Genomic DNA, 23,939 nt, shown 5'->3' with positions numbered 1-23,939 from the left:
CGCACCTCCATCTTGGCACTTCCCCACATTTTCCTTAAAGAATAATTTATTAAAATGTTCTAATGTGACTGTAATTTTGTCCTTGAAACATTAAATTGAAATACTGTAGAATTCTATTCATTCCTATGGAGGACTGCTTCTTCTGGGATGTGCCAATATCGCTTTGATGCAACTGTACTGACAACACCTTTATCATCCAGAAGGCGAGGTCAGTACAGGTGCATTAAAGTAGGGACCGAGAGACTGAAAAACAGCTTCTATCTCAAGGCCATCAGACTGTTAAACAGCCACCACTAACATTGAGTGGCTGCTGCCAATATACTGACTCAACTCCAGCCCCTTTAATATTGGAAAAATTGATGTAAAAAATTGTATCACTAGCCACTTTCAACAATGCCACTTAATATAATGTTTACATACCCTACATTACCCATCTCATATGTATATATTGGACTAATACCATCTACTGCATCTGGCCATCTTTATGTAATACATGTATCACTAGCCACTTTAAACAATGCCACTTTTATATGTTTACATACCCTACATTACTCTTCTCATGTATATACTGTACGCGATACCATCTACTGCATCTTGCCTATGCCATTCTGTACCATCACTCATTCATATATCTTTATTTACATATTCTTCATCCCTTTACACTTGTGTGTATAAGGTAGTTGTTGTGAAATTGTTAGGTTAGATTACTTGTTGGTTATTACTGCATTGTCGGAACTAGTCGCACAAGCATTTCGCTACACTCGCATTAACATCTGCTAACCATGTGTATGTGACAAATAAAATTTGATTTGATTTGATTTGGTCCAACACATAGCATTAGAAAACCTGGGTTTATGTACCAGCAAGGTCACCCATGACAAAAGTCAGTATGCTGTCGGAGAAGATGTGAAAACTCTCTACTAGGGGCAACAGTGTTCGCTGTAACCTTCAAGTAGGTTTCGGTTTTGCTAGGATGTTGTTAAGCATCTGATTCCAAAGGTTGCAAGTTTGAATCCAGCAATAGAAAGTTATTTTTGTTTTAAGCCTATCCCAAGCCTTAACCCTCACCTTAACCTTACGAATTTGGAGTTAATGCCTGAACTTATCCCTAACTTTAAAAATATGGAGTTAATGCCTGAACTTATCCCTAACCTTAAAAATATGGAGTTAATGACTAAACCTGAAATTGGAAGTTTGGAACCACTTCAAAATTTGACATTTAAACTCCAAGCGTGCTGTCATGTGCCTTTTACTGAGTAGTGGCTTCCGTCTGGCCACTCTACCATAAAGGCCTGATTGGTGGAGTGCTGCATAGATGGTTGTCCTTCTGGAAGGTTCTCCCATCTCCACAGAGGAACTCTAGAGCTCTGTCAGAGAGACCATCGGTTCTTGGTCACTTCTGTGACCAAGGCCCTTCTCCCCTGGTTGCTAAGTTTGGCCTCCCAGCCAGCTCTAGGAAGAGTCTTGTTGGTTCCAAACTTCTTACATTTAAGAATGATGGAGGCCTGCATGCTGACTTCGGTCGCCAGCTGGACGGTGTTTCCTCCGACACATTGGTGCGGCTGGCTTCCGGGTTACACGAGGAGTGTTTCAAGAAGCAGTGCGGCTTGGCAGGGTCGTGTAGGGAAGTTGCAGAGTAGGGACAAGACTGTAACTACCAATTAGAGATCACGAAACTGGGGAGAAAAAGGGGTCACAGTACAAAAAAATAAATAAAGAATAATGGAGGCCACTGTGTTCTTGGGGACCTTGAATGCTGCAGAAATGTTTTGGTACCTGGTGTGTGCCTTTCCAAGTCATGTCTAATCAATTTAATTTACCACAGGTAAACTGAAAGCCAGTTTTTGCTTTGTCATTATTGCGTTCAGATTGCTGAGGATTTTTTATTTTATTTAAGGAAAAGTGAAAGTCACTGAGTAAAATACTGCTTGCAAAAAAGTCTAAAAGTATTTGGTTGTAAATATACTTAATAATCAAAAGTAAAAGTATAATTATAAATAATTTCAAAATCCGTGTATTTAAAATATATGGATAGCCAGGGACACACTTCAACACTCAGACATTACTTACAAAAGATGCATTTTGTGATTTGTGAGTCCAACAGGTCATAGACAGTAGGGACGACCACTTGTTCTCTTCATAAGAGAACCGTCCTTGGACACTGTGCTATCTAACCTCCAAACGAGCTTCAATGCCGTACAACACTCCTTCCGTGGCCTCCAACTGCTCTTAAACGCTAGTAAAACCAAATGCATGCTTTTCAACCGTTCACTGCCTGCACCCGCACGCCTGACCAGCATCACCACCCTGGATGGTTCCGACCTTGAATATGTGGACATCTATAAGTACCTAGGTGTCTGGCTAGACTGTAAACTCTCCTTCCAGACTCATATCAAACATCTCCAATCGAAAATCAAATCAAGAGTCGGCTTTCTATTCCGCAACAAAGCCTCCTTCACTCACGCCGCCAAACTTACCCTAGTAAAACTGACTATCCTACCGATCCTCGACTTCAGCGATGTCATCTACAAAATTGCTTCCAACACTCTACTCAGCAAACTGGATGCAGTTTATCACAGTGCCATCCGTTTTGTCACTAAAGCACCTTATACCACCCACCACTGCGACTTGTATGCTCTAGTCGGCTGGCCCTCGCTACATATTCGTCGCCAGACCCACTGGCTCCAGGTCATCTACAAGTCCATGCTAGGTAAAGCTCCGCCTTATCTCAGTTCACTGGTCACGATGGCAACACCCATCCGTAGCACGCGCTCCAGCAGGTGTATCTCACTGATCATCACTAAAGCCAACACCTCATTTGGCCGCCTTTCATTCCAGTTCTCTGCTGCCTGTGGCTGGAACGAATTGCAAAAATCGCTGAAGTTGGAGACTTTTATCTCCCTCACCAACTTCAAACATCTGCTATCTGAGCAGCTAACCGATCGCTGGAGCTGTACATAGTCTATCGGTAAATAGCCCACCCATTTTTATCTACCTCATCCCCATACTGTTTTTATTTATTTACTTTTCTGCTCTTTTGCTCACCAATATCTCTACCTGTACATGACCATCTGATCATTTATCACTCCAGTGTTAATCTGCAAAATTGTAATTATTCGCCTACCTCCTCATGCCTTTTGCACACAATGTATATAGACTCCCCTTTTTTTCTACTGTGTTATTGACTGGTTAATTGTTTACTCCATGTGTAACTCTGTGTTGTCTGTTCACACTGCTATGCTTTATCTTGGCCAGGTCGCAGTTGCAAATGAGAACTTGTTCTCAACTAGCCTACCTGGTTAAATAAAGGTGAAATAAAATAAAATAAAAAATATATAAAATAAATGTCCTGTCCTGCTCAGCACTCAAAATGTAACAAGTACTTTGGGTTGTCAGGGAAAATGTATTGAGTAAAAATATAATATTTTCTTTAGGAATGTAGTGAAGTAATAGTAAAAGTTGTCCAAAATATGAATAGCAAAGTACAGATACCCCATTACACTAATTAAGTAGTACATTAAAGTATTTTTACTTAAGTACTTTATACCACTGGTCCTGACTAACTATCAAGTGTCTTTGCTGACATTTTCAACCTGTCCCTGACCAAGTCTACAATACCTACATGTTTCAAGCAGACCACCATAATCCCTGTGTGCCCAAGAACACCAAGGTAACCTGCCTTAAGTGACTACCGATCTGTAGCACTCACGTCTGTAGCCATGAAGTGCTTTGAAAGGCTGGTCATGGCTCATATCAACATCATTATCCCAGGAACCCTAGACCCACCCAAATTTGCATAGCGCCCCAACAGATCTACAGATGATGCAATCTCTATTGCACTCCACACTGCTCTTTTCCACCTGGACAAAAGGAACACCTACGTGAGAATGCTGTTCATTGACTACAGCTCAGCGTTCAACACCATAGTGTCCTCAAAGCTCCTCACTAAGCTAAGGATCCTGGAACTTAACACCTGGCTCTGGAACTGGATCCTGGACTTCCTGACCGGCCGCCCCCAGGTGGTAAGGGTAGGTAGCATCACATCTGCCACGCTGATCCTTAACACGGGGGCCCCTCAGGGGTGCATGCTTAGTCCCCTGCTTTTCTCTCTGTTCACCCATGACTGCGTGGCCAAGCACGACTCCAATACCATCATTAAGTTTGCTGACGACACAACGGTGGTAGGCCTGATCACCGACAACGATGAGATAGCCCATAGGGAGGAGGTCAGAGACCTGACAGTGTGGTGCTGTCACGATTTCCGCCGAAATCGGCTCCTCTCCTTATTCGGGCGGCATTCGGCGATCGGCGTCACCGGCTTTCTAGCCATCTCTGCTCCATTTCTCATACTTTTTCTCATACTTCTCATACTTTTGATTATTGAATTTTAATTATGGGATTTCTGTCGTTTTGAATTTGGCGCCCTGCAATTTCACTGGCTGTTGGCGAGGTTCACGGCTTCCGTCCGCAATGCGCTACAGAGGGTAATGCGTACCGCCCAGATCATCACTGGGGCCAAGCTTCCTGCCATCCAGGACCTCTATACCAGGCAAAACAACATTGTTGGTTTAGGGCTTGTAAGTAAGTATTTTATTTGATAGCTATTGAGGAAAGCTAGGCAACCGTTACCTGTCTTTTATATCCATTCTAATATATATACTGAATGAATTTTATAAATTGATTGGCTGGGCTGTGGGACAGTGGATGCGCATTGATAAATCTAATGGAACTGTTAAAACAGGCATTACCTGTGAAATGCGAGGATTGTGGTGCTATAACTCCCTGCTTTCAACCAATCATCATCCAGATTCCAAACATACCGTTTTATAATGCGTTGTAATAAATTGAAACGTTCATTAGTGACTGGGTCCTGATTGCCACATGATGTATGTAGTATGGATTATCTGTCTTTCTTTCTTGGAATAAATAACTGTGTACATCATTAATGTTTCACCAGAGAAAATGCCCCAATCTCTGATGTGTTTTTTTATTTTGTCAGAAGCCCTGAGAAGGAGGGGAGAGGGAGGAGAAGGGAAGGAAGACGGGAGGAGAAGGGAAGGAAGACGGGAGGAAAAAGGAAGAGAAGAGGGGAAATAAGAGTAAATGGACATGCAGTACAAACAAAGGCAATGGAAGAGAAAGACGGGAGTGACAGAGTAAGAGAGGGAGGGAGGGGAGAAAGAAAGAGAGAGGGGGGAGAAAGAAAGAGAGAGGGAGAGAGAGACCTGCTGCTTGTAGTTAGAAACAGATTCCCTCAAGTGCCCTCAATTCTGCTCTGTCACAAACACACGACTGCTCCCACACACCCTCTCCCACACACAGCCCAGCACTATTCCCCTCAGCCGCACACACACACACACACACACACACACACACACACACACACATCATGCACACACACACACACACACACACACACACACACACACACACACAGAAACAAACGCACACACACACACAAACACAAACAGAATCCAAACAACCCGTTTCGTAATGCTCTGTAATAAATTAAAACGTTCATTAGTGACTGGGTCCTGATTGCCACATGATGTATGTAGTATGGATTATCTTTCTTTCTTTCTTTCTTTCTTGGAATAAATAACTGTGTACATCATTAATGTTTCATCATGGAAAATGTCCCACTCACTGAAGTGTGTTTTTATGTCAGAAGCCCTGAGAGGGAGGGGAAGGGAAGGCAGACAAGGGAGGAAAATGGGAGAGAAGTGGGGAAAATAAGAGAAGGGAGGGATGGACATGCATTACAAAAAAAGGCAATGGAAGGGAAAATGAGTGAATGAAAGAAAAAGATGCGTGACAGAGTGAGGGAGGGAGGGGAAGAAAGAGGAGAGAGAGACCTTCTGCTTGTAGTTAGAAACAGAATCCCTCAAGTGCCCTCAATTCTGCTCTGTCACAAACACACCAGAGTCCCCACACACCCTCCCACACAGCCCAGCACAATATCCTCAGCCGCACGGACGGACGCACGCGCGCGCACACACACACACACACACACACACACACACACACACACACACACAAACAAACACAAACAGAATCCAAACAACCCGTTTTATAATGACTTGTAATAAATTGAAACTTTCATTAGTGACTGGGTCCTGAGTGCCACATGATGTACAGTTGAAGTCGGAAGTTTACATACACCTTAGGCAAGTACATTTAAACTCAGTTTTTCACAATTCCTGACATTTAATCCAAGTAAGAATTCCCTGTTTAAGGTCAGTTAGGATCATCACTTTATTTTAAGGATGTGAAATGTCAGAATAATAGTAGAGAGAATGATTTACAGCTTTTTACAATCACTTTGGCACTAATTTCGGAACCTTGATGTCATTTTTCAAAACTCTAGACACAAAAACTGACAACCAATGATCAAAATGCACATTTTTCAAAACTTTAACACTTTTTCCAATTGCTTGGATACAATACACATGGATCTAAGATCATTTGTTCATTGAACTAAAATCACCTGTTCAAAATGACACAACTTAACATGAAAGTATTACCATTTCAAAATACAATTCACACATTACATCTGAAATGACTGTCTGTTCATTTCATTACAATGATCTAACTATCAATTGATACAACTGCTCAAAATGATAAGTAACTGTTGCATTACTCTTATTGCATTGTTTTATGGAAACTGACAAACAATATTCCATGTTTAGATCATGAAAGCTTCACGATAACGAGATCCATTAACACCAATTACTGTGGAATATGAACCAATTGGACTACATTATCTATGGCTGTAATATTTCATCATCATTCTTTATCAGACACCGTTTCTATGGTCCCATGTACCATTTTTTCAGACCACGTTTTCAGATTTGACATTACTGTACACTCACTGGCCACTTTATTAGGTACACCTATCTAGTACTAGGTAGGACCCCCTTTTGCCTCCACAACAGCCTGAATTATTCACGGTGTTGTACGTTAAGAGATGCCATTCTGCATACCACTGTTTTAAACAGCTGTTATTTGAGTTTTTGTGGCCTTTCTGTTGTCTTGAATGAGTCTGGACATTCTCCTCTGACCTCTCTCATTAACAAGGTGTTTTTCTCCCACAGAAATGTCGCTCACTGAATGTGTTTTGTTTATCTCACCATTCTCTGTAAACTCTAGAGACTGTAGTGCGTAAAAATCCCAGGAGGGCAGCTGTTTCTGAGATGCTGGAATCACCATGTGTGGCATCAACAATCATACCACGGTCAAAGTTGCTTAGATTACTCATCTTGCCCATTCTAATGTTAGGTTGAACAACCACTAAAGCTCTCTACTCAATATACTCTATATATTGAGTTGCAGGCAGCCACATAGTGTTCACTGTTCGAATGTAACCTTCCTAGATGAGCTAAATGAGGTCTGTAGAGCTGATGGCATGACTTATGTCATTGTGTGGGATAATGTCAGGTGATGTCAGGTGAGGAACACTGCAGTTGACATTTTTCTGTAGTTTTTTCTTTTTTTGTAGATAATTACCTTTGCTTTGATTCAAGGAAACCTGTAATTTAATACATTTAATATTCTGTTCAATTAGTCCACTGTGTCTGTAGTATTCTCTCTACTAGTCCTTTTACAGTGATGTATTTATATGAAGTAGCATAATGAAACATATTTTGTACTACAATATTTAATGATTGTATGAACAACTACACAGTGAAACGATCGATATGTTGTGTGTGGGTGATCTAAATAAATAATCCTATGGTATTTCATGATAAATGAGTTATTTGAACCAATGATTCTGCAAGTGCAAGGTTTCTTTAAAGATATGAATGCACAATGCAATGTTTTGAACATTGGACAGCCTTTGTTACAAGTGATGACCGTTTTGAGTTTTGTGTCTAGAGTTTTGAAAAATGACCACAAAGTTCTGAAATTAGTGACAAAGGGATTGTAAAAAAATTGTATTTTAGCTTTCATTTCTTTCATCACATTCCCAGTGGGTCAGAAGTTTACACACACTCAATTAGTATTTGGTATCATGGATTTTAAATTGTTTAACTTGAGTCAAACGTTTCAGGTAGCCTTCCACAAGCTTCCCACAAAAGAAGTTGGGTGAATTTTGGCCCATTCCTCCTGACAGAGCTTATATATCCACTAGTGTAACTGAATCAGGTTTGTAGGCCTCCTTGCTCGTGCACACTTTTTCAGTTCTGCCTACACATTTTCTATGGGATTGAGGTCAGGGCTTTGTGATGGCCACTCCAATACCTTGACTTTATTGTCCTTAAGCCATTTTGCCACAACTTTGGAAGTATGCTTGGGGTCATTGTCCATTTGGAAGACCCATTTGCGACCAAGCATTAACTTCCTGATTGATGTCTTGAATATATCCACAATATATCCATATAAATTTCCATCCTCATGTTGCCATCTATTTTGTGAAGTTCACCAGTCCCTCCTGCAGCAAAGCACCCCCACATCATGATTCTGCCACCCCCGTGCTTCATGGTTGGGATGGTGTCCTTCGGCTTGCAAGCCTCCCCCTTTTTCCTCCAAACATGACGATGGCCATTATGGCCAAACAGTTCTATTTTTGTTTCATCAGACCAGAGGACATTTCTCCAAACAGTACGATCTTCGTCCCCATCTGCAGTTGCAAACCATAGTCTGGCTTTTTTATGGCGGTTTTGGAGCAATGGCTTCTTCCTTGCTGAGCAGCCTTTCAGGTTTTGTCGATATAGGAATCATTTTACTGTGGATAAAGATACTTTCTACCTGTTTCCTCCAGCATCTTCACAAGATCCTTTGCTGTTGTTCTGGGATTGACTTGCACTATTTGCACAAAAGTACATTAATCTCTAGGAGACGGAATGAGTGTCCTTCCTAAGCGTTATGATGGCTGTGTGGTCTCATGGTGTTCATACTTGCGTACTATTGTTTGTACAGATGAAAGTGGTACCTTCAGGCATTTGGAAATTACTCCCAAGGATGAACCAGACTTGTGGAGGACTACAATTGTTTTCTGAAGTCTTGGCTGATTTCTTTTGATTTTCCCATGATGTCAAGCAAAGTGGCACTGAGTATGAAGGTAGGCCTTGAAATATATCAACAGGTACACCTCTAATTGACTCAAATTATGTCAATTAGCCTATCAGAAGCTTCCAAAGCCATGACATCATTTTCTGGAACGTTCCAAGCTGTTTAAAGGCACAGTCAACTTAGTGTATGTAAACCTCTGACCCACTGGAATTGTGATACAGTGAATTATAAGTGAAATCTGTCTGTAAACAATTGTTGGAAAAATTACTTGTGTCATGCACAAAGTAGGTGTCCTAACCGACTTGCCAAAACAATAGTTTGTTAACAAGAAGGAGTGGTTGAAAAATGAGTTTTAATGACTCCAACCTAAGTGTATGTAAACCTCCGACTTCAACTGTATGTAGTATATAAACTCAGCAAAAAAAAGAAACGTCCTCTCACTTTCAACTGCATTTATTTTCAGTAAACTTCAAGTGTAAATATCTGTATGAACATAAGATTCAACAACTGAGACATAAACTGAACAAGTTCCGCAGACATGTGACTAATAGAAATGGAATAATGTGTCCCTGATCAATGTGTGTGTGTGGGGGGGGGTCAAAATCAAAATAAACAGTCAGTATCTGGCGTGGCCACCAGCTGCAATATGTACTGCAGTGCATCTCCTCCTCATGGACTGCACCAGATTTGACAGTTCTTGCTGTGAGATGTTACCTCACTCTTCCACCTGCAAGTTAACAGACATTTCTGGGGGGAATGGCCCTAGCCCTCACCCTCGGATCCAACAGGTCCCAGATGTGCTCAATGGGATTGAGATCCGGGCTCTTCGCTGGCCATGGCAGAACACTGACATTCCTGTCTTGCAGGAAATCACGCACAGAATGAGCAGTATGGCTGCTGGTCTGGTCCAGTGACAGTGGGTTTGTGCCCATAGGCAACGTTGTTTCCGGTGATGTCTGGTGAGGACCTGCCTTACAAAAGGCCTACATGCCCTCAGTCCAGCCTCTCTAAGCCTATTCCAGACAGTCTGAGCACTGATGGAGGGATTGTGCGTTCCTGTTGTAACTCGGGCAGTTGTTGCCATTCTGTACCTGTCCCGCGGGTGTGATATTCAGATGTACCGATCCTGTGCAGGTGTTGTTACACGTGGTCTGCCACTTCAAGGATGATCAGCTGTCCGTCCTGTCTCCCTGTAGCGCTGTCTTAGGCGTCTCACAGTACAGATATTGCAATTTATTGCCCTGGCCACATCTGCAGTCTTCATGCCTCCTTGCAGCATGCTTAAGGCACGTTGACGCAGGTGAGCAGGGACCCTGGGCATCTTTTTTTTGGTGTTTTTCAGAGTCAGTAGAAAGGCCTCTTTAGTGTCATACGTTTTCCGAACTGACCTTAATTGCCTACCGTCTGTAAGCTGTTTGTGTCTTCACGACAGTTCCACAGGTGCATGTACATGAATTGTTTATGGTTCATTGAACAAGCATGGAAAACAGTGTTTAAACCCTTTACAATGAAGATCTGTGAAGTGAATTGGATTTTTATGAATTATCTTTGAAAGACAGGGTCCTGAAAAAGGGACGCTTCTTTTTTGCTGAGTTTTTTAAATCTTTCTTTCTTGTATAAAATAACCGTACATCATTAATGTTTCATCAGGGAAAATGCCCCACTTTCTGAAGTGTTTTTTTTATGTCTGAAGCCCTGATAGGGAGGAGAATGGAAGTGAGACAAGGGAGGAAAAAGAGAAGTGGGGAAAATAAGAGAAAGGAGGGATGGACATGCATTACAAAAAAAGGCAATGGAAGGGAAAATGAGTGAATGAAAGAAAAAGATGCGTGACAGAGTGAGGGAGGGAGGGGAAGAAAGAGGAGAGAGAGACCTTCTGCTTGTAGTTAGAAACAGAATCCCTCAAGTGCCCTCAATTCTGCTCTGTCACAAACACACCAGAGCTCCCACACACACACAGCCCAGCACAATTCCCCTCAGGCGTACACACCCAGTCACCTGAACAAACAACGAGACAGGTATGTGTTACTGTAATCCTACTGTATATGCTATCCACCATGTGAAAAGGAAACAGTTAAATTGCCGAGAGCCCAGGCTGCTTGTCGTATAAACAGTGGTGTCAGACATGTAGAAAGCTAGTCTGGAAATCATAGTTGTGTTCTAATACTCATACTAACCGTACTATTTGTGACCTAAATTGAGTATATACAGTGGGGCAAAAAATTATTTAGTCAGCCACCAATTGTGCAAGTTCTCCCACTTAAAAAGATGAGGCCTGTTATTTTCATCATAGGTTCACTTCAACTATGACAGATAAAATGAGGAAAAGAAATCCAGAAAATCACATTGTAGGATTTTTTAAGAATTTGTTTGCAAATTATGGTGGAAAATAAGTATTTGGTCACCTACAAACAAGCAAGATTTCTGGCTCTCACAGACCTGGCTCCTCTTGTCCTCCACTCGTTACCTGTATTAAAGGCACCTGTTTGAACTTGTTATCAGTATAAAATACACCTGTCCACAACTTCAAACAGTCACACTCCAAACTCCACTATGGCCAAGACCAAAGAGCTGTCAAAATCACACCAGAAACAAAATTGTAGACCTGCACCAGGCTGGGAAGACTGAATCTGCAATAGGTAAGCAGCTTGGTTTGAAGAAATCAACTGTGGGAGCAATTATTAGGAAATGGAAGACAAATAAGACCACTGATAATCTCCCTCGATCTGGGGCTCCACGCAAGATCTCACCCCGTGGGATCAAAAATCCCAGGACCACACGGGGGGACCTAGTGAATGACCTGCAGAGAGCTGGGACCAAGGTAACAAAGCCTACCATCAGTAACACACTACACCACCAGAGACTCAAATTCTGCAGTGCCAGACGTGTCCCCCTGCTTAAGCCAGTACATGTCCAGGCCCGTCTGAAGTTTGCTAGAGAGCATTTGGATGATCCAGAAGAAGATTGGGAGAATGTCATATGGTCAGATGAAACCAAAATATAACTTTTTGGTAAAAACTCAACTCGTCGTGTTTGGAGGACAAAGAATACTGAGTTGCATCCAAAGAACACCATACCTACTGTGAAGCATGGGGGTGGAAACATCATGCTTTGGGGCTGTTTTTCTGCAAAGGGACCAGGACGACTGATCCATTTAAAGGAAAGAATGAATGGGGCCATGTATCGTGAGATTTTGGGTGAAAACCTCCTTCCATCAGCAAGGGCATTGAAGATGAAACGTGGCTGGGTCTTTCATCATGACAATGATCCCAAACACACCACCCGGGCAACGAAGGAGTGGCTTCGTAAGAAGCATTTCAAGGTCCTGGAGTGGCCTAGCCAGTCTCCAGATCTCAACCCCATAGAACATCTTTGGAGGGAGTTGAAAGTCTGTGTTGCCCAGCAACAGCCCCAAAACATCACTGCTTTAGAGGAGATCTGCATGGAGGAATGGGCCAAAATACCAGCAACATTGTGTGAAAACCTTGTGAAGACTTACAGAAAACGTTTGACCTCTGTCATTGCCAACAAAGGCTATATAACAAAGTATTGAGATAAACTTTTGTTATTGACCAAATACTTATTTTCCACCATAATTTGCAAATAAATTCATTAAAAATCCCTACAATGTGATTTTCTGGATTTTTCTTTCTCATTTTGTCATATTTGTCATATTTGAAGTGTACCTATGATGAAAATTACAGGCCTCTCTCATCTTTTTAAGTGGGAGAACTTGCACAATTGGTGGCTGACTAAATACTTTTTTGCCCCACTGTATATCATGCTTATTGGTCATAATATGCCAAAAATTCCCGGATGGTGTACTACATTCGCCAAAATACGAAGTATACAAGCATTAGACACTATTTCTGTGCTTTTAGGGCCTATCATGCAATCCTTCAGAAAATCGGGGGGGCTTCACAACCTTTTTAGATTTGAATTAAATGGAGGAAAATATCCAGCCAAAGTCCAACGAGAGCACATACAAATCAATTGCTTTAACTAATGGCAAATGTTAAGATAATGTTCAGCAACGTAATTAAGCAATGACTTTTCAAATAATTACCACATTATGTTGGCTGACAATTTCTTAGCTACGCTGTCCTTACAAACCACATAGCATGTCATTACAGCAGTATGTACTGGTATGTTAGCTAGCTACCTAACGTCAGTTGGCTACTAATATATTGAACTTGCCAGTATATAAACTATATGCTAACTACCCAATGTTTATTGACTTGATTTTTCATGTCTTAGTTTAGTTGTGCATTCTCAATGGACATTTGGGTGCATTCGTAAATTCGCTCTGGCTATCTACTCCGATTTCAGAGCACACTTGTTTGAGTGTACCAGAGCTCAGAATAACTGCTGAATTTATGAAAACTCTACACCAGTGTCAGTAAACGTAGGCATTAAAGCGTAATTAAATTGTTGCCAGCAGCACAAACACTAACGCTCTGGATAACTTGAAAACAGCCTAACCAGCTCTGCTAGGGCAAGTAAAATTGTCAGATTGAGGTGTTCTCTAATTTGTGTCTGGAAGTAGCTAGCCAGTTAGCTTGGGTGCTTGACTGCCATTGTAAAGTCAGAACGATTGGATCAACACTACTGCTTGGATCAACACTACTCCTCGGCCAGAACGTCCATTGATACTGCCTGGCAGTGTGCGCTCTGAATGCTCCGAGAGCGAAACACTCAATTTACAAAACGGACACTGAGCGCACTCCAGATTGAATTTAATAACACTCAGTTGTAAAATGTCTAGCTACTAATTTGTCATGCTAACAAGCTAGCAAGAGTTTGCATAGCAACAGCATCAACTTCTGGTACAGGCGAAGCGTATGCTCAACTGAAAGGACACCGTTCGCTTACAGTATACTAAAATTAACTAATAGTATTTACTCATTAAGTAGGTAGAATACAGTATGCTGTATGGGTATTCAAACACAGTTCTAGTCAACACCACACACAGCTCAGGTGAGTGTGTTTGTGTGGGACTAGCATCCATGGAAACCATCCATTCACCAGAGTATTGTGAGATTAAACCAATAAACGGATACATTGACACACTCACATGCTCAAGCTCATGTGGATGCACAAAATCTTATCACTATTTGAATAATCAAAATGAACTCAGCCATTTTAGAGACTCCTAGCTCTACTATTCACCCCATATCTGCATATGGGTTACTCAACCTTCCTCCCTCTTCTCTCACCCTGTTAGGATACAGCTGTATTTTTATTACAATGGATCTTAGGTGGAGGGAGTGAGAGGAAAGGAGAGAGCAAGGGCGAAGGCAAATGGAGGCAAAAAAATCAACAGTCTTGTGTGAGACTGATGAACTATTTTACCCTACATTCCTTCTCTTTCACTCTCTTTCTGGGCTGGAGGGCATAGGGAGTGTTATTTAGTGCTGCCATAGAAAATATCTAAACAAAACATGAACCAGTAGTGTATGGAGTTCTATATCTCAAGGCTTTGTTCCTATAGATCAGTTCATAGCCGCATGGCTGGCAGTCCGCTCGGTGACAGATAAAGCATATCCTGATCATTTCAGACTCCAGAGGCCTACTCTATGTATCAGTTGAGGAGTTACTGAGGTAACTTCGGTCAACTCTGGAGTTCAACGTGGGATGACCGGTACTACAAAAGTGGCTCACCTTTTAGCTAGGTACATCAATGTCAACTTATCCTTTAGAACTAACCTGCTTTTTGTAAAAACATGAATATGTTAAAACACTTATTACCAGTGGTGACCTGTCATTCAGGATAGAACCTGTTTTGAGCCAATTGTTTTGCAACACACATTCAAAAGTTTGGGGTCTCTTAGAAATGTCCCCGTTTTCCCATGAAAACATACATGAAATTAATTGCAAAATGAATAGGAACGTCACGCTGGTGTAAAGGATTTGGAGACAGGCGGAGGAATACATCTGGGTTTTTAATACATCCAAAATAAACATACAAAACACTGGGATGTACCCAAACAAAAAAGCCAGGGTAAACCTCAAAGAACGACACCCGTAATATACAAAACACACAGCACATGCTGAGCCACCACATAGGTACTCACACGACCAACGGACATGGGAACAATAATCTACAGCCCAATGGGGCACCAAAGGGCACATTTATACAAACACAATCAGTGAGGAACTGGAACCAGGTGTGCGTAATGACAGTTCAGTGCAGCCTAGAAGGCCTGTGACTTGGACCTCCGGAACTGGTGAACAGAAGGAGCAGCAGTACCGGGGGGATTTGTGACAAGGAAATATAGTCAAGACGTTGACAAGGTTATAAATAATGATTTTTAATTTAAATAATAATTGTGTCCTTCAAACTTTGCTTTCGGCAAAGAATCCTCCATTTGCAGCAATTACAGCCTTGCAGACCTTTGGCATTCTAGTTGTCAATTTGCTGAGGTAATCTGAAGAGATTTCACCCCATGCTTCCTGAAGCACCTTACACAAGTTGGATTGGCTTGATGGGCACTTCTTACATACCATACGGTCAAGCTGCTCCCACAACAGCTCAATAGGGTTGAGATCCGGTGACTGCTGGCCACTCCATTATAGACAGAATACCAGCTGACTGCTTCTTCCCTAAATAGTTATTGCATAGTTTGGAGCTATGCTTTTGGGTCATTGTCCTGTTGTAGGGGGAAATTGTCTCCAATTAAGCACTGTCCACAGGGTAAGGTATGGCATGGCATTGCAAAATGGAGTGATAGCCTTCCTTCTTTAAGATCCCTTTTACCCTGTACAAATCTCCCACGTTACCACCACCAAAGTAACCCCAGACCATCACATTGCCTCCACCATGCTTGACAGATGGCGTTAATCACTCCTCCAGCATCTTTTCATTTTGTCTGCGTCTCACAAATGTTCTTCTTTGTGATCCGAACACCTCAAACTTAGATTTGTCTGTCCATAACACTTTTTTCCAATCTTCCTCTGTCCAGTGTCTGTGTTCTTTTGCCCATCTTAATCTTTTCTTTTTATTGGCCAGTCTGAGATATGGCTTTTTCTTTGCAACTCTGCCTAGAAGGCCAGCATCCCGGAGTCGCCTCTTCACTGTTGACGTTGAGACTGGTGTTTTGCGGGTACTATTCAATAAAGCTGCCAGTTGAGGACTTGTGAGGCGTCTGTTTCTCAAACTAGACACTCTAATGTACTTGTCCTCTTGCTCAGTTGTGCACCGGGGCCACCCATTCAGCTGTGCTAACATAATTGCAAAAGGGTTTTCTAATGATCGATTAGCCTTTTAAAATTATAAACTGGGACTAGCTAACACAACGTGCCATTGGAACACAGGAGTGATGGTTGCTGATAATGGGACTCTGTACGCCTATGTGGATATTCCATAAAAAATCAGCCATTTCCAGCTACAATAGTCATTTACAACGTTAACAATGTCTACACTGTATTTCTGATCAATTTGATGTTATTTTAATGGACAAAAAAATGGCTTTTCTTTAAAAAACAATGAAACGTCTAAGTGACCACAAACGTTTGAACAGTAGTGTATGTATACAGTGGGGCAAAAAAGTATTTAGTCAGCCACCAATTGTGCAAGTTCTCCCACTGACCAAATACTTATTTTCCACCATAATTTGCAAATAAATTCATAAAAAATCCTACAATGTGATTTTCTGGATATTTTTTCTCATTTTGTCTGTCAAAGTTGAAGTGTACCTATGATGAAAATTACAGGCCTCTCTCATCTTTTTAAGTGGGAGAACTTGCACAATTGGTGGCTGACTAAATACTTTTTTGCCCCACTGTAAATATATGTTGGGGGAGGGGGGTTGCCTGTTTCGCAAGTTATTTTTGCATTATATGTGTCACATATCAGTTTGCAAACAATGTAAAAAAAAATATATATATCATTGAGTTAATAAAGCCGCATTCAAACAGCCAGCTTCAAAATGCAGGTGTTTCAGCGTAGCTCAGTGCTTTCTGTTGTGGTGGGGCAGGCCAGCAGAAAATAGGAGCATTGCACCATGATTGGCTCAGCATTGCACCGTGATTTGCTCAGTGTTCTGTCACTCATGGGGACACTACGTCACACATGAGTGACACTGTTAGTCACACCGTGCTTCTACACCTACATGTCTTGCTGTTTGGGGTTTTAGGCTGGGTTTCTGTACAGCACTTTGATATATCAGCTGATGTAAGAAGGGCTATATAGATACATTTGATTTGATTTAGTAAGGGTACACATCAAGAATGTGAGCCCTTTGAGTTCTGCCATAGACTTTGAAAGTGCCATTCCAAGAAGGCTCAAGGTCATTGGCAACAATTACGTTATATCTACAGTAGCCTTGATTGGACTGATCATGCCATCTGTTGTCATCAAGTTGTCATGAAGCCTGAGCTCGAATGGGTAGCTAACTGATGCTGGCTGGTTTCAGAAAACCCTGAGTAGATCTTGTTTCCTTCATAGCATACCCTTCAGGTTGTCTTGCTGTTTTTTGGGAGGGGGGAGTATAGTCAATGACCAATGAAGTGTTCTAGATGCTGCAATACCATCACATTAGTCACTGTCCACAACACCACACGCAGACATATTTCAGCATGTCATCTGTCTCTGTGGGATGCTGATGGGTAAAAGCTTAGACAAATAACTACATAATTGTCTGAATAGGTAAATAAAAAACATAAAAATAAATAAAAAACTATGAAGGTGATGAGAGAAGTTCCCATTAACACAACAGGAGATTTCACACAATCACAACACATTCTTGTCTGCATGGTTGGGATGTGTAGAGAGGCAATCCCATGTAATACAGTCCCACCCCCACTCCAGTGTTTGTGTGATACTGACCTATGGAGAACCACTCTGTCTCACACACACAGAGAGAAACCCAACCCTGGTCTCTAGATTCTCTACATACTTATGGACTAAACATTTTAAAAGAACCTTCCTCATTCCATGCCCTAATTAAAAGTCTATTCACACCGAGACAAACCCAGAGGATAACATTACTACAATAAGATTTGCATGACCTCAGGAGGAGAGAGAGATGGATAGAGAGAAAGAGGGCGAGATTTTTTTTCTTTTTGCAATTCAGTGGCTTTTGTTTTTGTGAGGTTAGACCTTGGCTGGTGTTGTTCAGTGGTTTATTGTTTTAAACATCGGCTTTTGTTTTTGTGAGGTTAGATCTTGGCTGGTATCTGCTGTATGAGAGTATATGTGTTGTGTGAGTATGCATGTGCATGAGTGTTTATGTTACGTGAGTGTACTTGTGTGTGTGTGTGTGTGTGTGTGGGGGGGGTGCTCTTGGATGCGGGTATCAAAGGGGTGGACAGGTCTGACAGAGACAGAGCTCCTGGAAGTCCCCTCACTGGCCATTAAACTAAAGTACCCTTTCTTTCACTCTCCTTCCCTCTCACTTCTTCTCCTTCATATTCTTTAGTTTTCTCTCCCTCTAGTTCCCAGACACTTAACAATACCCCCCCCACACACACACACACACACACACACACTTCTCCTGGCTAGGACACATGTATGACATACTGTACAGCTAAGTTTAACTACCTATGTCCCTGGCAGTGTACAGACCCCATTAAGACCACACCTCAGATGACCAGGATCACATCTTTCTCTATCCTGTTCCTCTACTCCCCTTTCGTCCTGTAGTCCTGCATAGTCATGCTGTTGTTACAGTTGGACCTGGAGGGGTAATGTTTAGGTAACATCCCACCATGCTCCCCGTCCCCTTCCCTGCCGCCCTGTCCTACTGCCCTCTGCAGTTGGGGTTAGGATGTGAGGGAGGTGGTTGGGGGGTGAACAGTGGATCCCCCCATGTGCCCTGCTGTGCTGATGTTTGTGTGTGTGTGTGTGTGTGTGTTTGTGTGTGCGGGCGGGGGGGGGTGGTATGTGTATGCATGTGTGTGCAGAGTGCCGCCTGTAGGGATCAGGGTCCCTACACTTGCCGGACCTGTCGGTCACAGAGAACAGACCTTGGCAACAACCAACCCCACACTCAGAAGCCACAGGCACAGACACACACACCTCACATCTCACTCCACAAATTTTTAGCAATGCCAAACATTAATTTACCTTTTATCCACAGCTGTATGTAAGCCCATATTCATAATTGAAAACTCAGAATGAATGAGTCCATATCATTAACAGAGACTGTCTCGCTACCCTGTTCTTTGTGCAGGTCTGCTGTTTGTGTGTTGTTCCATCCACGTACATTAGTTCAGCTGTGTTTTGTATGTGTAGTGCTGTGGTCTAATAGAGAAATCACAGAGGGCGTGGTATAGAGATGACTGATACACACACACAGGTATCATCATCTACTGATGGCAAAGGTGTGTGTGTGTGTGTGTGTGTGTGTGTGTGTGTGTGTGTGTGTGTGTGTGTGTGTGTGTGTGTGTGTGTGTGTGTGTGTGTGTGTGTGTGTGTGTGTGTGTGTGTGTGTGTGTGTGAGTGTGTTCATATGCGCGTGTATAATTATGATTGTGGTGATGCTGAGAAAGAATTGTCTCTGTTTGAGAGAGCCATCTGTTGAGACAGACTCACACCATTCATCCTCAACGTAATTACCATGCAGGGAACGACAGAGCGGAAAAACGGCAACCAGGAATATGAGAGGGAGAGACGGATAGACAGATTAAAGATACTTCACTTAACCACTGGCAAGTCACTCCGGCATGTCTCTTCATTAACAAACTGAAAACAGTAGACAGCAGAGAATATTGTACACTCATACACATTGCTGAGTCCAAGATACTTTGAGATTCCAATGACAGATTGAATCCTTGGTTTTCTTCTGAATTATCTGAGCTCATTCAGATGAGAAATCAGGCCTAGGCCAAAGCAAGGAAAACTGACTCTGTAGTGGACTAGAAATCTTTCAGATGAGAAACAGATGTACTATCTTGATTAGGAAAGCTAAATCAAGCTACTTTTTAAGCTCTATCCCTGACTCTGCTGGTGATCCTTCTGAAGTTTGTAAACAGTAAATGCACTGAAGAGTACAAATTCCTCTTCTTCCCTAGCATGTTCTGTCTGACTGGCGTCATAACTGAGAAGAATGGGATAAGTGATGCTTTTAATCGTCATGTTATCTCTGCAGGCTTTTTACTTGAGAGAAACGGTGGTGTAATTGACCCTGGTCAGCTCTTCTCTACGCCAGCCTCTAGCTGACTCAATGGTTAACCCATCAACTTCTAGTGAATCTTTGTTTTCATTTGAACAATTTACTATCTGTGGCGCTAGATGCCTTGATCAAGATTGATGTAAAAATCCACTGGGGCTGATGTGCTTGATCCATTTTTGCTGCAGCTCTCTGCTCACCTGATTGCTGAATCATTAACCCATATTTTTTATCCTGACGATTATATCTGGAACTATCCCCAAGGTTTGGAAGGCGGCCCATGTACACCCACTTCACAAAGGTGGTAACCCTTGTGACCTAAATAATTATTGGCCTATTTCTAAACTATCTTGCCTAGCTAAAATATTAGAGTCCTTGATTAAATCTCTGCTAAGATCTTTCTTGTCTTTGAAATGTATTCTAAATGTACATCAGTCTGGTTTTAGACCAGGTCATAGCAATATCTCTACTGCATCCCTAGTTATAAATGATGATAAATCAGGTTTCCTGGATATTACTAAATGTGTCCCGCAGAGGTCGATTCTGGCTACTGTACTTTTTACTGTTTACATTAACAATATTGACTTGTCTGTAAAAAAACTCCTCTTGTATGACAATGATACTGTTGTGTACTCTACTGCCCCTACTGTTAACCAGGCTCTATCTGAACTACAGTCTGCCTTCATTGTAATACAGCAACACTTTATTGACCTGGAATTAGTACTGAATTCAGGTAGAACTAAGTATATGTTGTTCTCTAGAGAGCATTAAAAAAAGTCTGATAATTTAAGCATATGTACTTTGGATGGTGTCCATGTAGACCGTGTCCCTGCTTACAAATATCTGGGCATCTGGAGAGATGAAAAGCTGTCTTTTAAAAAGCATATTAATGAGTTAGTTAACAAGCTGGGAATAAAAATGGGCTTCTTCTATAGAAATAGGTCCTGCATCTCGCTAAATAGTAGAATGCAGATTATTCGGTTGACGTTCCTATCGGTCCTAGACCATGGCGACATCATCTATACGAACTCAGCTGACACTTCATTAAAGCCGGTAGATGCAGTTTATCATAGCGCACTGCAAGTACAAATCTAGGGACCCATGCCTTTTCAGTCTCCTCAGGGGGATAAGGTGTTGTCATGCTCTCTTCACAACTCTCTTGGTGTGCTTGGACCATGATAGCTTGTTTGTGATGTGGACACCAAGGAACTTGAAACTCTCAACCTTCTCCACTTCCACCCAGTCGATGTTAATGGGGGCCTGTTTGGCCCTCCTTTTCCTATAGTCAATCATCTCCTTTGTCTTGCACACATTGAATGAGAGGTTGTCATCCTGGCACCACACTACCAGGTCTCTGACCTCCTCCCTATAGACTGTTTCATCGTTGTCGGTGATCAGGCCTACCACCGTTGTGTCGTCAGCAAATGTTATGATGGTGTTGGAGTCGTGCTTGGTCACTCAGTCGTGGGTAGACAGGGAGAACGGGAGGGGACTAAGCACACACCCCTGTTGAGGATCAGCGTGGCAGATCTGTTGTTGCCTACTTTCACCTCTAGAGCAATTCAGAAACCTGATTGAGGACCTTTTTACAGATGAATTTTTTTATGATTGTGTTTTTCTTTCTGCTTGCGTTTAGTATTTTCTGTCATTTATATAATTCAGATCTCATCTGTAAAAGAGACCTTGGTCTCAGTATGACTCTCTGTTAAAATAAAGGTTACCCATGGCAACACAGTGGAAATAGTATAAAATAGTATAAAATCAATTCTAGTGTATGGTTTTCTAGAGATGGATATCAGAACAGATCGATGTATCTCACAGAGCTGGTAACAGTGTATGTTCAATAAATATCTAACAGATTCGATCCAGTGTGATCTAACAGATTCTTACATATCCACTCTGATACATATCTCCTCTGATCTGAAGGTCTACATGGTCAGTAATTATATTTTGTAACAGATCCTACTATGTTCAGTAAGCATGTCTTTGATCAGCCATATGGCACATGGAATTCTGAGGAAGAAAGTTGTGTACCTCTGCACATCAAACATATCTCAGATGCAGAGTACATAGGCTATCAATGTGGTTTCCTTTTCAATCCCATGCATATGGCAGACACATATCTTACATTCTCAGTAAAAAATGTAATTGATGCTGAAAATGTGCTGTATAAAGCCAAATACATAAAACCTTTTAAAAGCAACCAAACAACATCATGGAAATATGGGTTGCACTTTATGTTGACACACACTTTAGCAGAAATGCCGTATGACAGTCAATCTTTAGTAGTTAAGTGAATCACTTCTTTCTCAACACAGACAGACACAGGCACCAGCAGAAACCTCTATCCCTGCTGGATATGCATACAGACAAGTATGAATATAGAGCAGCTGGTAAGAACAGAGTAAGCATAGATGATTCTTCTTTTAAGACAGCTTTAGAGTAATAGTAGAAAGAGGGAAGAAATATGGTACAGTAAGTGTCAAGGTAAATGAATAAGACTCACCTTTATAAGAGAGCTTTAGCCTGGGCATATTGCTCTTCGTCTTCTGTGCTCCAGAAATAACCATCATCCCACACAGCAACACCACCATGCCCCAGAAAGAGGCCATGATCCTGGGGAGAGAGAGGCCAGACAGGTCCCTGAAGAACCAGTCCTCCGGAACACAGAATAGATGTCAGCAGAACCAGGATCAGTCCCAGATCAGGGGTAGAGTTTCCAGAAAATAAAAAAGTATTGAAACACTGTCAAACAGAAGTCTGTTCAGTCCAGTAATTTTGCAAATCTGGACCAGAACCTGTCCTACGTTCAGGGGTTATGGGTCAGGGGTTCCAGAGACACAGAACCTGAAAATGGAGCAGGGGTATGGGTAAGTGCTATAGACAGCCAGTCTAAGCAAGCCAAACAGAACCGAGTCAAACCGAACTAAGTGGAACTGAACCGAGCTGAACCGGACTCACACAGCAGACTCATACCACCTCAATGTTGGAGGTCAGAGGCAAGGGGAGTCCCACCATACCGATCCCGGGGAGAGTGAGGGGAGCTGGGCTAGAGATCAGTCTTTACGTGGGTCTCTACTCCAACAATTCTCTGGTGTTGACTCTATTTGTTTCTCTCTTTTCTCTCTTCCAGCATGCCCTCAATTAAAACTCTGTCTTTAGTTAGTAAAGACAAACAGGTCCAGTATGTTCCAGCTCCTAATCCAGTTAGCTTGGGAAACAGTCTTCACTGAGACATTCTATGTCCTCAACATAGCCCAGCTCAGCCTAGCCCTGTCCACACTACACACTGCACAGAGAGCAACTGAGAACAGCTGAGGGAGCCAGCACAGCCAGAGAGAAGGGGGTGGAGGGAGTGGAGACGAGTAAGAGAAAGAGCACAGGGACGTGTGAGAGAGCTGCGAGAGTGAAAAAGTGAGGAGGAGAGAGAGAGAGAGAGAGAGAGAGAGAGAGAGAGAGAAGGAAGGCAGAGAGAGTAGTAGAGATAAGTGCTGTAAGTGAATGTTGTACTGTAAGTGAATCCTGTAACAGAGAGGTTGTGACTGTTTTTTTCTACACTGAGCTCTACTGTTCTACCTCAGATTTCCCTATTCCTCTACCCTTGACCTCATCTATTGTCCTTCTCCCAATGTCCAGTTTACCGTATCCTGATATACTGTATCTTTGACAGCAGGTCTCTATCAGTACCACTGCCAGGACATTAAGTAATTGGTCTAATGGGTATTAGACAGGTCCGATCCAAGTCACTCAACAGTCTAAATACTCCATGATAATATTCCCATACAGCCTCTACAGGCCTGGCTGGTTGTACAGCCA

At 42.1% G+C, this 23,939-nt stretch overlaps 1 protein-coding gene across 1 annotated transcript in view; it reads right to left on the bottom strand.

Moving 5' to 3' along the window:
- The window catches only part of LOC112218613 (semaphorin-3ab), a 55,734-nt gene extending 32,257 nt beyond the window's left edge, over nt 1-23,477 (bottom strand). The window contains exon 1 of the mRNA XM_024379552.2: nt 22,630-23,477. Coding sequence (XP_024235320.2) covers nt 22,630-22,735 — 106 coding nt within the window. The 5' untranslated portion in view covers nt 22,736-23,477. The remainder of the gene's footprint in view (nt 1-22,629) is intronic.
- Between the last annotated feature and the right edge of the window lie 462 nt (nt 23,478-23,939).

This window comes from Oncorhynchus tshawytscha, linkage group LG19, assembly GCF_018296145.1.
Source record: "Oncorhynchus tshawytscha isolate Ot180627B linkage group LG19, Otsh_v2.0, whole genome shotgun sequence".
NCBI lineage: Eukaryota > Metazoa > Chordata > Actinopteri > Salmoniformes > Salmonidae > Oncorhynchus > Oncorhynchus tshawytscha.
Note: the sequence above shows the minus strand (reverse complement) of the source record. Positions and strands in the feature narration are given on the sequence as shown.